Source organism: Eumetopias jubatus, unplaced genomic scaffold (assembly GCF_037043125.1).
Source record: "Eumetopias jubatus isolate StellerSeaLion01/CBP00866 unplaced genomic scaffold, mEumJub1_p1.0 scaffold_16, whole genome shotgun sequence".
Classification (NCBI taxonomy): Eukaryota; Metazoa; Chordata; class Mammalia; order Carnivora; family Otariidae; genus Eumetopias; species Eumetopias jubatus.
Genome location: NW_028274822.1, coordinates 47,983,941 through 47,998,789, shown reverse-complemented (window position 1 = coordinate 47,998,789; position 14,849 = coordinate 47,983,941). Strand labels below are relative to the sequence as shown.

Genomic DNA, 14,849 nt, shown 5'->3' with positions numbered 1-14,849 from the left:
AGCATGACTAACAGGACGGGGTCTGGAGTCTCAGTTCCCTTTCCTTAGCCCTCAGCACTATGATAGAAAGTAAAGGCCCAACGCAGTGTGGTTCGCGTTCATCCTTTATAACCCACATCTCTTACTTCAATGCCAAGTTTCCGCAGTCAGGTAGAATAGAGGTGGGACGGGGTGGGGGGGGGGTCAGGAGTCCCGGGTTCAGTCAGGTAGAATAGAGGTGGGATGGGGTGTGGGGAGGAAGGTCAGGAATCCCGGGTTCTGATCCTCAGAACTCACAAGGCTCTCAATCAATGTGCACACTGAGCCTGACTGCACGTGCAGCAGGTTCCTTAACTGTGCTGAGGAGTTCTGCTCTCTGTGAATGAATAACCGTCAACAATCTTACAGGTTTGCTGTGAAGATCAGATACGGGAATATTATGTGGAAGTATTTAGTAAACTGTAAAGCACTATGCAATCAAATGCAAAGAATTACTATTGTCTTCCAACTGTTGGGACCTTAGCAAAGAGGTCCCAAAGACCTGAAGTAAAACACCTGAAATTTCTTTGGGTCCAAGAAAACTGTGCCTGACTCAATGCTTGTAGGTTTGCTTCCCAAGGTCATCCTGCCTCTAGAAGCAGCCCCAACCCAGTGGGGCCCAAAGGCACTTACAAGCCATTTAACTTATGTGCTAGGCACGGTTTCACTGCTCTTCATATATTAATCCAATTAATCCTCACAACAAGTTGATGAGGAAGGTGCTATTATACCAATTTTACAGATGAGGAAATGGGAGGCATAGAGAGGCTAATTTGTCCAAGAGTGGCAGAGCCAGGATTCAAACCAGAAATTCCAGTTCCAGAAACAGACTCTGAATCAAGTATAATCAACTGTAAGGTCCTCACTCTAGCACCACACACCCCCCCCCCACCCTGCACGAGGCATGGGCATGTGTGCACTCTTTTCCACCTCAGCTCTCTTTCGGCTCACCTCCCTCTGATGACCCTTAGCTGAAAACGCCATGGAGCTGGCCGGGCTGGTGCAGCTGGTGCAGGGACCTCCACCACCCGACCCCTCTCCTCTACCTTCTTAACCTCATCTCTTTGTGCATCCCTTCACCTGCTCCTATCAATAAACACTCTCCGATTTCATCTCCCTTTGGTCAAACGACCCCAATTTCTCTCCAGCTGCATTCCAGTTACCTGCCCCACAATCCCAAGTGCTCCAAAGGAAACCCATCCTTCCTCCACCACTGATCTCTCCTCCTGGGGAAGCTCCCAGTGCAGGTGCACTTTCTGCTGCCCCTTCCTTCCTTGCATCCCTTTCCTGCAGAGCCCACTGCCATCCTTTGTTCCCCTGGGCACTACTCCCCTAGAGGCGGCCCGGCCACCTCTCCTGCAGACCCAGAAAGTCTCCTACACAGCGGCAGGCTGGGCTCTTCCTGAGCTGGGGCTCCAAAGCTTTCCGGTGCTCAGAACCCTACAATCCACCTTCCCGCTGCCGGTGAGGCAAGCTCCAGATGCCTCACCTGGCTCCGGTATGTACCCTCATCTCCCATCCCTCCTTACCTTCTGTCCCACACTGAGTGGGACCTGCCTGCCACCCTGCTGTTCATGCCTCCCTCCCCTACACTCCTGCTACCTGGCAAGGCCACTCTTCAACCACCATCTCCCCCGTGGGCTTGCCGGAGCGGGCAAGCACAGCCTCTCCCAGCCCTGAGCTCCATCATTCCAGCGGCTCCCCTGAGGGTATGCGGCCACCTCTCCCAGCATCCAGGCACTGAATCTCTCAATCCTCAGATCTGGGAGGCTGGTACCGGCAAAACACCATTCTACAGAGGAGGAAACTGCCGGTTACACAGGTAGAGTGACTCATCTGAGGCCACACCTAAAAACGGCAGAGCCAGACCCCATCCGAGGCCTGGCTGCTTCCTAGCTGGTTCGGAAGCCAGAGCTCCTTACTCCCCAGGCTACACTGAGGGTCACTCCTGGCTGGGCCATGCTCATCTCTGTATCCCACCAAGAACCTAGCTGGCATTGGAATGACTGGCCTGCGGGTCTCCAAATCACCGCAGCACAGCAGGTGGTCAGGACTTTCTGGACAAAGAAGACAGGTGCACCTTAGGGTCCCTGGGACGTCAGGGCAGCATGAGCTGACGCCAAGACCAAGGGTGCGCCATGCAACCAACAGCCCGCACACAGGGCACTCGCTTCCTTTCTAAGCAAAGCACCTGCTTTCCAAAATATAAGGTGTGGTCAGATGCTGCCTTTACTGGGATACCAGAAGGCCTGCTGCTGACTTTACATCAGTAACAACCACGCGGAAATAAAACCTAGCAATGTCTTCGGTCTGACCAAACCTGAGCTCAGGGCTGGAGACGGAAGGTGGCTGCACAGAACCAGCTGTCCTTCAGGTCACTGAGCTGCACACCGAAAAGCTGTCAGTTTTATACCCTCTGTTTTACCATGAGACATGAGCTCAGACGCCCTTCATTTGAGAGAAAAGCCCAATGGCAAGGCCTGCAGAGAGCGAGCACGTTGTCAGTCATCACATTCAGACCGACCAGAATCAGAAGCTGCAGGTGTGCGAGCCGCGAGACATGTCTCGTTAAAGCTGTGCTCCAGTCCCACAGATCCGAATCTAAAGGATAACCATTCTTAACAGCAGGTCTCGTGGACCCTGACCAGTCATACAGAGCTATTTATAACCACAAGAACCATCTTATTGGAGCATTTTAAAATTTTACTGATTCCTAAAACGTTAAAAAAAAATGACTGTAGGATTTATGTCCTCTAATTACAGATTCCATACCCACTCATCACAAATCTGCAAACATCACAGGTATATGTGAAGTAACCACCCCTCTTCTCAGATTTAACCAATGCTACTGTATTAGATCTGGGTTTTCTAGGCTTTTAATTCCTCCCAACAGGTAACCTGTAGGGACGAACAAGTGCAGTAACCTTTAAATAGCTTTTTCACAAATAAGTCTCAACAACCCTGCACAGACTGGCTTTCAGCTCAACTTGAACTGCCCTTCACTAAATTCATCCAGGTCTTTTCCGTAGAGGGCCACATATGAAATACTGTAGGCTTATGGGCCATAAGGTCTTTGTGGAATACACGCAACTAGCCTGTTGTAGCTCAAAAGCAACCACAGACAACAGGTACGTGATGGGTGTTAGGGGTGAGGGAGAAAACTTTATTCACAATGACAGGCTCTGGCCAGGCCATGATCTGTGGATCAAAGCAGAATTTACGAGAATCACAAAGTTGGGTATGTGGGAAGAGGTTCCAGGGGTAGTTTTTGGCTATTGTCTTGACTCCCTAGGAAGACCGCAAAATCATCAAGCGCAGAGCCCAGCTGTTCTATTTCCTCTGAAAGTCTCTGCAGTACCTGACCCAGTGTTCACTGATTCAGAAACCATCAAATCTCTCCATGTGTTGAAGGAGTTCAAATGGATTATGTTAGAAGTTAGAAATGAGAAATACTGCTTGTTTTGGCTTTCCACCAGAATTTAGGAGTTACAAGGCTACAGCGTGTCTGCTTTTAAAGGTTAGGTCATATGGCTATTTCACAACATGCTCCAGAGCTTAATGATCGGGTATATGACTAGACAGGGAAGTTTCTTCCAATAATAATAGTTCAGCAAGTTAAAAAAGAAATGCCCCTTCTGCTATATGTCAGCAACTATAGCAACTGCTAAACAGACCCTAATGGGGAACTCTATAAAAGCACATCTGACCATATGGCGGAGGCTCTGCATATCAGCAACAGAGTCCTACACTCCGGGCTGCCGGCAGTAAATCTCAACTAACTCATCATAAAATGCTTCGTGGACATCAACTGTGTGCTGGGCACGAAGTTAAGTGATTTCTTCCTTCCTGCCTCACGTACTTCTCAGATACCCTCTAGAGTGGTAGGCAGCATTTTACAGGTAAGGAAACTAAGGCTCAGGGAAGACTCTCTGAGGTCACATGGCTCCTAAGTGACAAAACCAGTACGGAGAATGAAGATTTTGAAGGCCAAGTGAATTAAACATTCTCCATCCTCTCCCCAGTCCCCACTCCCTAGCTGCTGGACTGCTCAAACTCCAGCTCCATTTGTACAGATGTATCCCCAGAGCATCATACAGGGAATCCCTCTTTCTACACAAACATGTTCACCTGTGGAAATAATGGCTACCATTTACATCTTCTTACAGATGTCTCCAGGCAGCTGTCAAATCACATTAGTGACCACTGACCATCCTCAGCTCCAGGCCTGCACTGGCCACCCCACGGCACATGGAGTGCAGGGCCAGGTCCTCTCACCTCTGCCACTGTCCTGGATGGGTAGAGCTCATGGCAGAACCTGGAGCCACACCAGCTCAAGCTCCAGCAAGGTGGGTCGGGTAGGGGGTAGGGAGAGGCCTCTGCAGGGAGCAGAGGGGCTGGCCTGGCGAGTCAGGACAACGCAGGATGGGATGGACTGAAGCTAGGAGCAAGTCCGGAAGGAGATGCCCTACTGGCCATCTGGAACAGCTGCTGAACACTCATTCAATTTCACTTCCTAAACATGCAGAATCTGGTAGCAAGATTTTGAATTTGAATACATTAGAGCACAAATCAGAAGCCCATGGTTCAAGCCTCCAGCCTGCCATTTACTAGCTGTGTGACTTTGGGACACACTTGAGCCTTAGTACGCTTAATTTCCTGCAAAACAGGAAACACAGCATCCCATGTACCCTAGAGGGGTCCTGTGATGTTAAAATGAGACCAGATGTATCCTAGCAATGGAGTACTACACACAAATTAGGTAACTCTTTTTTTGGTTTCTTGTAATCTCGAACATCACTTCAAAAAACTTTTGAGTTAACTTACATACCATACAATTCTCCCTTTTCAAGTATACAGTTGAATGGTTTTCCTAACAACTAGGTAACTCCCCCCTACTTTCTCCAGTTTTCCTCTTGTCTACCTGGTAAGCATTAATTCACCCTCCAAAGGTCAGTTCAAAAACTGACTCCCCATAACATTTTGTTTGTTAGAGCACATTTTGCATTGCATGGTAATTTTATGTATTGCCCCTTCTCCCCGTCACTATGAACAAGCCAGGGACAGAGACTACTAACATTTACAGTTTATAGAATGCTTTCTGTACAGGTAATTCTTCTGGTCTACTTTTGTATCTACACTGTGCCCATAGCAACCACTTTATATTTATGAAACTAGTGAATGACAGGAACTTTGAGTTCCTCTGTGGCCTAAGGGACAAAAACAAGACAAAGAACAAATTTTATTTTTATTTTTTTTTAATTTTATTTATTTATTTGAGAGAGTGAGAATGGAGAGAGAGCACATAAGAGGGGGGAGGGTCAGAGAGAGAAGCAGACTACCTGTTGAGCAGGGAGCCCGATGTGGGACTCGATCCCGGGACTCCAGGATCATGACCTGAGCCGAAGGCAGTCGCTTAACCAACTGAGCCACCCAGGTGCCCCAAAGAACAAATTTTGAAACTTCCCTCTCAAATCCCCCAACAGTACACTTGCATCAGAAACAGGTTTGGGTATGATGTAAAAAATAAACGATAAAGTTTTTCTTTTTTCTCCCTAAGTTTTCTTGCCAAAGCAAATATTCCAGAGACTGAAAATAAGAGGCATAGTCCAAGCAAAGAAAAACTTGTTGCGCCAGAGTTGGTTATTATCACCCAGAAAGCAATGCAATTCTGGTTTCTACCAGCCTCTGCATCCTTCCATCTTATCCCCACACCTAAACCCACGAAGGCCAATGATCTGGTGACTCAGAAAAGAGAGTCCTGGCCATATTGGAAATGGTAAAATACAGTTCTTGCCCTCAAGGAGCCTACAATCTACTACTTCAAGCAATACTTCTCTTTCCATGAGAACCGTGAGAAGTAGGCATATATGTTAACCCAATTTTACAGAGGAAGAGACAGAGGCTCTAGGGGATCACTGGCTTACCCGAGATCACTCTTGGTGAGAAGGAGAGTCCAGACCCACACCCAGGATAAGACTGCTACTACAGTATAAACACGGATTTAGAGCCTTGGAGAGAAGGCATTCTAGTTGGGGAACAGGATAACAAATACCATGGATAATGCTGTATTTGAACTGGGCCTTGGAAGATGGGAAGGGTTTTGATAGCTAGTAGTTTATTTGGCTGGAGAGCGGATGCCCTTCATAGAGCTATGGGTGACAAGGCAGAAAGGGGCACCCACAATCAGATTAGAGATTGGTCTAACCCTGGCTTCTGCAGTAGATAATGTGTCATCCTTAAAACACCCTGAAAAGCCTCCCTTTTGGGAGTAGTGCAGGGTGGGGAAGGGTTACCCAAGAAAGAGAGATCATACTGTCTTCAGACCAAAGGGATTCTTTGTTCTGGGTAACATGACAAACACTGAAGCAATACAAAGACCTATTCAGCAAGTCGTTTTCTTTCTGCCCACTCGCTAAAATAAAATCCTCATTTTCCCTTGATTACTTATGTTAATAAGATATCTGAGCGCAGCATCAGTCAAGGAGTAGGAGAGACTGGGAAATATTAACCATCCGAAATTGGGGCAAATGTGGGTTTTCTTCAATGCCCTCAGGTCAGAAGATTAAACTACTGCTGATCTCTTCAGGAAAAAAACATTTTAATGGCTTAATTCCTACCCAGACCTTACTATGTTCCAAATTCCTCAAGAAAAAGCTTGTAAAAATTACAGATAGGAGAGAGACGTATGATTTCTCAAAACCGCACACATTATTTGGATGACCACAGGTTTACAAGCCAGGCAGGATAGTGATATTTCATCATCTGTAAAAACTAAAAATTAAGAAAGGCAAAAATCCCCCCCAAATGTCTATCAGACCTTATAAAGGACAGTTAGGTCTGTCAATTCTGTGACAGAATTTCCTGAGTGCTCAGGCTAAACCCAGACAAGGTGCTATCACTGGTAAGAATTCTAAAAGCAGACCCTCTCTTTCCCCCCAGTGTGTTCAGGGGTACTGGAAGCCTCTGCCTATGCGAGGGAGTCAATTTGTAAAATAACAAAGACATATTTCAGACCTTTCCAAGCATTTTGCAAGACACTCATGATGAACCTCTGACCTATCTCAAAAGTCTTTGGAAGAGAGGCACTCATTGGCCATCAGTCTTGGATATTACCTTGAGGTGAAAGGATTTCAGAGGTAAGTTAAAGCTACTTACCAGTGTTAAATCCTGTCTACCAGATCCTGACCTAAAACTCGAGGCAAATTGAATAGCTGTATTTTCTTTAAGGCACAGAATTACTCCTGTTTCTTGAGTTTTTACTACAGTGGTAAGGTTTCTCCATATATCATGTTACCTAATAACCCCAATAATCCTACAAGATATTGTGTCTTCAAAAAAAAAAAACCCTTGAGGCTTGACAGAGTAACATGCCCACACCCACTGACCCCATTCCAAACCACCTCCCTGCTCTCCTCTGTCTCCCCTCCCAACCAGGCACCAGAGGTGTGGTCTCCCACAAGCCCACAAGGCTGAGAATCCTCTTTACATACATAGAAGGAGGGAGCCACAGCTCTTCTCCTGGCTCTTGGACCCTTTCTGGGTCAGCAAAACCTACCTGCTTCTAACAACTACCCAGAAATTTAAGGAGAGTTTTCCTAATCCAGGGAAGCACCCGCATCTGCTTTCCCCTCTGATTTACTACCTCCTCGTTACTAACATGTGCATGAGTGGGCACAAGGGCACAGGATCCCAGAGCTCCACTCTTGCACCCTCATCTGATTTAATCAGCACTATAACCTTAAACTTTCTCCCCCAACCCCTGGTTTTAAAAGAGAAAACCATAGATGCAGAAAGAGCAGTGAATGCAGCTAAGGGTTTGTCAATTTTCTCTGTTCAAACAGCCAGCTCTTAATTTCACTGATCCTTTCTCTTGTCTTTTTAGTTTCTCTAATTCATTTATTTCTGCTCTGGTCTTTATTATTCTCTTCCTTACTTGGGGCTTTGTTTTTACTTTTTCTAGGTCCTTTATTAGGTATAAAGTTACAGTTACATTGTTTGAGATTTTTCTTCTTCCTTGAAGTAGGCCTGTATTGCTATGAACTTTGCTCTAAGAACTGCTTTTGCTACATCCCATAGATATCAGTAGGTCATATTTCTGTTTTAATTTGTCTCCAGGTATTTTTTAATTTCTCCTTTGATTTTCTTCAGTGACCCACTGGTTGATCAGCAGCATGTTATTTAATCTCATTTTTGTGGGGTTTCCTCTTGTAATTAATTTCTAGTTTCATACTAAAGTGATGGGAAAAAATGCTTGGTATGATTTCAACCTTCTTGAAGTTATTGAAACTTATTTTGTGACCCCATGTGATTTATCCTACAGAACGTTCCATGAACACTTGAGAAGAATGTGTACTCTGCTGCTTTTAGAGGGAGTGCTCTGTCTATATCCATTAAGTCCACCTGGTCTACTGCGTCATTTAAGGCTGATGTTTCCTTATTGATTTTTAATCCACTGATGAAAGCTGGCTATTAAAATCTACTACAAAAAAAAATTTAAAAAATTTAAAAAATAAAATAAATAAAATCTCCTACTACTACTGTATTGCTTTCAATTTCTCCCTTTAGGTCTGTTAATATTTGTGTTACAGATTTTGATGCTCCAATGTTGGGTGCATATATCTTTAAAAATGTTCTGTCTTCTTGTTGGATCAACCTCTTTATCATCATGTAATGAATGCCCTCCTTTGTCTTTTATTACAATCTTTGTTTTAAAAGTCTATTTTGTCTGATATGAGTATAGTTACTTCAGTATTCTTTCCATTTCCATTTGTATGGACTATTTTTTTCTATCTCTTTACTTTCAGTCTGTGGCTAGGAAAAAAGAGAGACAGCTCAAAATCAGAAATGAAAGAGAAGTTACAACTAATTCCACAGAAATACAAAGGATCATTAAGAGACTACTATGAAAAATTACAAACCAACTGGACAACCTAGAAGAAATGGATAAATTCCTAGAAACACACAATCTTGCAAGACTGAATGATGAAGAAATAGGAAATGTGAATACACCGATTACTAGTAAGGAGATTGAAACAGTAATCAAAAATCTCCCAACAAACAAAAGTTCAGGGACCAACCAGATGGATTCACTGGCAAATTCCACCAAACATTAAAAGAAGATTTAATACCTACACTCAAAAGTCTTCCAAAAAATCGAAGAGGAGGAAAAACTTTCAAACACATTTTATGAGGCCAGCATTACCCTTGTACTAAAACCAGACCAGGGTGCTATTAAAAAAAAATTAGTCCAATATCCTTGATGAACACAGATGCAAAAATCATCAATAAAATATTAGCACACCAAATCCAATAATACAATAACAGGATCATATACCATGATCAAGTGGGATTTACTTATGGATTCAAGGATGGTTCAACATCTGTAGATCAATGTGATCTATCACATCAACAAGATGACAGATAAAAATCATATGATCATCTCGATAAATGCAGGAAAAGCAGCTGACAAAATTCAACATCCACTTATGAAAGATATACCCACTCTCAACAAAGTGGATACAGAAGGAACATACCTCAACGTAATAAAAGCCATCATGACAATCCTACAGCTAATATCGCACTCAGTGGGGAAAAGCTGAAAGTTCTTCATCTAAGACAGGATGCCTATTCTTGTCACTTTTGTTCAACATAGTATTGGAAGTCCCAGCCACGGCAATCAGGCAAAATAAATAAAAGGCATCCAAATCAGAAAGGGAAAAGTAAAACAGTCACTATTTGCAGATGGCATGATACATGAATTCAGTAAAACTGCAGGATACAAAATCAGTACACAGAAATCTGTGGCATTTCTACACACTAACAATGAAACATCATAAAAAGAAATTAAGAAAACAATTCCATTTACAATTACATCAAAAAGAATAAAATATCTAGGAATAAATTTAACCAAGGAGGTGAAAACCATAAGACACTGATGAAATAAATTGAAGAAGACACAAAGAAATGGAAAGATAATCTGTGCTCATGAATTGGAAGAATATCGTTAAAATGTCCATACCACCTAAAGCAATCTACAGATTCAGTGAAATACCTATCAAAATTCCAATGGCACACTTCACAGAACAGGAACAAATAATTCTAAAATTTATATGGAACCACAAAAGATACTGAAAAGCCAAAGCAATCTTAATAAAGAAGAACAAGGCCAGAGATCTCACACTCCCTCATTTCAAACTATGTTACAAAGCTGTAGTAATCAAAGTAGCACTATTGGTATAAGAAAAGACACACAGATCAGTCGAACAGAATTGAGAGCCCAGAAATAAACCCACACAGGTATGGACAATTAATCTACAACAAATGAGCCAAGAACATTCAATAGAGAAAGGATAGTCTCTTCAATAACTGGTGTTGGGGAAACTGGACAACTACATACAAAAGCATGAAACTAGACCACTATCTTACACCATTCACAAAAATTATCTCAGAATGTATTAAAGACCTGAATAGAAGACCTGAAACCATAAAGTTCCTAGAAGAAAACATAGTTGGTAATCTGGACACCAGTCTTAGTGAGGTCTTTGTGGAACTGACTCCAAAAACAAGAGAAATGAAAAGAAAATAAAGAAGTGGGACTACACCAAACTAAAAAGCTTCCGCACAGCAAAGGAAACATCAAAATGAAAAGGCAACCTACTGAAGAGAATATATTTGCAAACCATACACCCGATAAAGAGTTAATAACCAAAATATATAAAGAACCGTACAACTCAACACCAACAAAAAACAACCCAATTAAAAAATGGGCAGAAAATCTGTTGTTTTTTTTAAGATTTTATTTATTTATTCATAAGAGACAGAGAGAGAGAGAGAGGCAGAGGGAGAAGCAGGCTCCCCGCTGAGCACGGAGCCCTATGTACTCGATCCCAGGACCCTGGGATCATGACCTGAGCGGAAGGCAGACGCTTAACCATCTGAGCTACCCAGGCGCCCGTGGGCAGAAAATCTGAACAGACATTTCCTCAAAGACATACAGACAGCACACAAGACATACAATAGCTACATGAAAAGATGCTCAAGATCACTATTAGGGAAATGCAAATCAAAATCACAATGAGGGATCACCTCAAACCTGTTACAGTAGGGATCACCTCAAACCTGTTACAGTGGATATTATCAAAGAGACAAGAAAACACAAGTGTTGATGAGGGTATGGAGACAGGGAAACACCTGCACACTGATGGTGGCACTGTAAATTGGTACAACCATTGTGGAAAACACTATGTGATTCCGCAAAAAATTGAGAATAGAAATACCATATGACCCAGCTATTCTACCTCTGAATAGTTACACGAAGAAAATGAAAACACTAATTCAAAAAGATATATGCACCCCTACATTCACAAAAGCCTTACTCACAATAAAGGTATGTAAACAATCTAAATGTTCACTGACAGATGAATGAATAAAGATGTGATATATTTATACAGTGGAATATTACTCAGCTATAAAAAAGAATGAGATCTTGCTATTTGTGACAACATAGATGGACTTTTGAGGGGATTATGCTAACTAAGTAAAATAAGTCAGATGGAGAAAGACAAATACGGGTGATTTCACTGATACATGGAATCTAACAAACCAAACCAAACCGACAGATAACAGACTAGTAGTTACCAGAGGGGAAGGAGGTTGGGGATTGGGCAAAATGGGTGAAGGGTCAACTGTATGGTGATGAATAGTAAGTAGACTTGTGGTGATCATTTTGTAGTGTACAGATGTTTAAATTATAAAGCTGTGCACCTGAAACTTATGTAATAACAATAATAAACAGCAGTGAGGCATTCATGCCCTAGGCTACTGAACCAAAGAAAAGCTGACCCAGGGAGTTAGGCCACCGAGTTCCAGGCCCCACTCTGTAGCTAGCTAATATTGCGGCAAGGAGAAACTCAATGATCCCCTGCTGGGTCTCAGTTTCTAAAGATGTAAAAGAGAGTTAACAACAAGTAACTTGCACTCTTCGAGAAGACCAAGCTGACTGAGGACGGTTTCAATTTGGCGCTTGGCAATTTGTTTCCTTTCTTTACCTCCCCTCCCACCTCCACCTTCGGGAGAAGGGGAAATAAAGTGGTAGGATATTCTAAACAAATTCATAGAGTTCGTGCGCATGTGGCCGGATTTTTTTTTTTAAAGGCAGGTTAAATAAATAAGATCCCGCCCCCTCTCTACCCACTTTCGTCCTTCCCTCTGATTGCACATCCTAAACCCAGAAATTAGGTGACCACAGCTGAAATGAGCTCAAGAGAGGTCAAGCGAGCTGCTTCCAGTTGCCACCTCTTCCAGACCACAGAGAAGAATGCGTGGCCAGGGAAAGAAACCGGAGCGGGCGGCGGACGCCCGGGACTCCAGCGCGGAAGCAACTTCCCCAGGACCGGCTGGACCCACGCCGGTTCGGGGAACCGGGCGCCTCGCCGCCTTGCCTCGTCCCCCCACCCAGCGCCCTCCCGGGTCGCGGACGTTCGCTTACCTGCGCGGGACAGAGCAGCAGCAGGAGGAGGCCGAGGGCTGGGCCGCGCGCGGTCATGCTGCCGCGGTGCCGGGCTGCGCACAACAGCGGGACTCGGCTCGGCTCGGCTCGGCTCGGTTTGCCCAGGCTCGGCGCGCTGGGCGGGCTCAGGATCCCGTGCCAGCCGAGGGAGGGAGCAAACGCCGGCGGTGGGCGGTGAGCGCAGGTCAGGAAAGAGGAAGGCGTCGTCGACTCCTCCCCTTTCTGGGCGGGGCCGCTGCCGGGTCGCCCGAGACCCGTTCTGGGGCGGGGCCGACCCTGGGAGGGCGGGGCCGGGGCGGGCCCCAGCCGGAGCGGGGGCGGGGCCTGACTGGGCAGCGCTGCTTTGGCTGGGCTTCCTCTGTGGTGTCAGCTGTGCGTTTCGTTGCCCTGTGGCCGTGGGGGTGCGGCATAGGGTAGGGATCCCAGACTCGGGCAGCCGAACTTCTGGAACCCGGCTGGGGAGGATATTTCTGCAGTTATGCCGAAAGTGTGTGGTTTTGATGTTTTAACTCTTCCCCCTTTTTGTCTTTCCTGAATTGGGGACGGTGAGCGAGAAGGTTTTAGTAAATGGGAGCGCTTGGAGACTGTTTTCCCAATTCCGATCCCACTCCTCAGCGGAATAAGTATTTATTTCAGCCCCGATTAGTACTCCGAGCAAATTCAGGGCCCCAGACTCAGCCACCAAAAAGGAATCGGTGCCCGGGCTTCAGCGACGCCCGGGGCGGTGCCGCGCGGTGGCCTGACCGTGTTGTGATCCGGGAGCGCGAGGGGCGGAGCGCGGTGGTGGGCGATACTCCCGAGCCAGCCAATCTCCGCTTGGTGGCCTCTCGGCCCACGTTAGGAAAAGCTCTAGAACTAACACCCGCTGGCGGAGCTGCGCGTAGCGTGACTTTGGACCGGTCCGCGGGAGAAGACCCCCTCCCCCCAACCTAACCTCCCTCCCTCGCAAGGTTGACCCAGAGGTGGGACCAGAGTCCATTTTTAATTTCTAGGTGAAGTCAGGTAAGACAAAGAAGCGTCTTCCATTTTTGAGCCTTGCACATACTATCTTTTTTGCTCTTGCATTTATTTTTATTATATGCATTTCTAGTAATATTTTCCCTCAGATTTCAATTGTTGAGACCGCTCAAAAGCATCAGTCATTATCATTTTGAAGTTAAGGAAATGTAAGTAAGGATCTCTTTTCCCAACGGGGAAGCCAATTTACAATGAAAAGACTAAATATCCGTCTGTAGCAATGATCAAACCCAGGTAGGACCATGATGCAGGTGATATTCCCAGCGTCGCTTACAAAGCGTCTGCTTTGGTTACTGTCTTGCCTCCCCACCTCCTCAGCCCTGGGATGTCCACCAGGCTGGCTGGGCGTTGAAACTATATGGATTTCCTCTAGACCTTCAGTCCCAGATCTTACGTGAAGGCGTCCGGGCCCTCCTGCAACTGTGCGCTCTCCCGCTCTGGTGATTCATTTGCGATCAAGTAGTGTGCCTTAGTTCCACAGAGACTCATAGAGACTCAAACTGTTGTCACTGAACCAGCAGTATCGGCATCACCTGGGAACTTGTTAGAACTGCAAATTGGAGGGAGGTTCCACCCTAGACCCACTGAAACAAAAATTCGGGATGAGCCAGCTCTTTGAGTTTTAATAAGCCCTCCAGGTGGTTCCAATGCACTCTCAAATTCTAAACTTAACTGTTCTAATGGATTCCTGGGATTGTGGTAGATTAGTTACCCTTCCAATTTTAGCAAAGTCCCAATGGAAAAAAGGGAAAAAAAAAAGCCTTTACTAAATAATTAACTTGAGTAAAGGAAGTATGAGAAATGTCTGGGATGGGCAGAAATTTTGATGCCCCACACATTATGTTCACTATTCACCAAAAGGATAACAAAAAGACCTTTAGCTATTTTTTTCCTAGTTCTTTTGTACGACTTCAATAATACCCAAATGCCTAGGAAATATTTTTAAAATAAACTATCATATTTCTAAGAGAAATGTGTATTGTTTTTTTCTCTGATAAAGTAACTCATATTTACAGTAGAAACTTTGAAAATACACAAAAGTTAGGGACAGAATAAAAAACCATTTATAATTCCATCCTTAATCAGTCACACTGTGGTATATTTTTTCTTTCTATAAAAATTGTTTTAACATGGTTGAGATCCTAGGAGAGACTTTTTGTTAGTTTAGGTAATATTTAATACCACTATCATTATAAACACCATTGAACATTGACTGCATAATAATAAAGGAGAAAATAAGAGGGAAAATGAAATTATTAAATACACATCTTTATAAATATGCAGAAACATCCTTGGAAGACTCTGC

The 14,849-nt window shown here is 44.5% G+C and overlaps 1 protein-coding gene across 1 annotated transcript in view; it reads right to left on the bottom strand.

The window, feature by feature from the left end:
- Positions 1-12,683, bottom strand: part of NPC1 (NPC intracellular cholesterol transporter 1) — a 48,661-nt gene extending 35,978 nt beyond the window's left edge. The window contains exon 1 of the mRNA XM_028098151.2: positions 12,506-12,683. Within this exon, the coding sequence (XP_027953952.1) occupies positions 12,506-12,562 (57 nt within the window). The 5' untranslated portion in view covers positions 12,563-12,683. The remainder of the gene's footprint in view (positions 1-12,505) is intronic.
- Between the last annotated feature and the right edge of the window lie 2,166 nt (positions 12,684-14,849).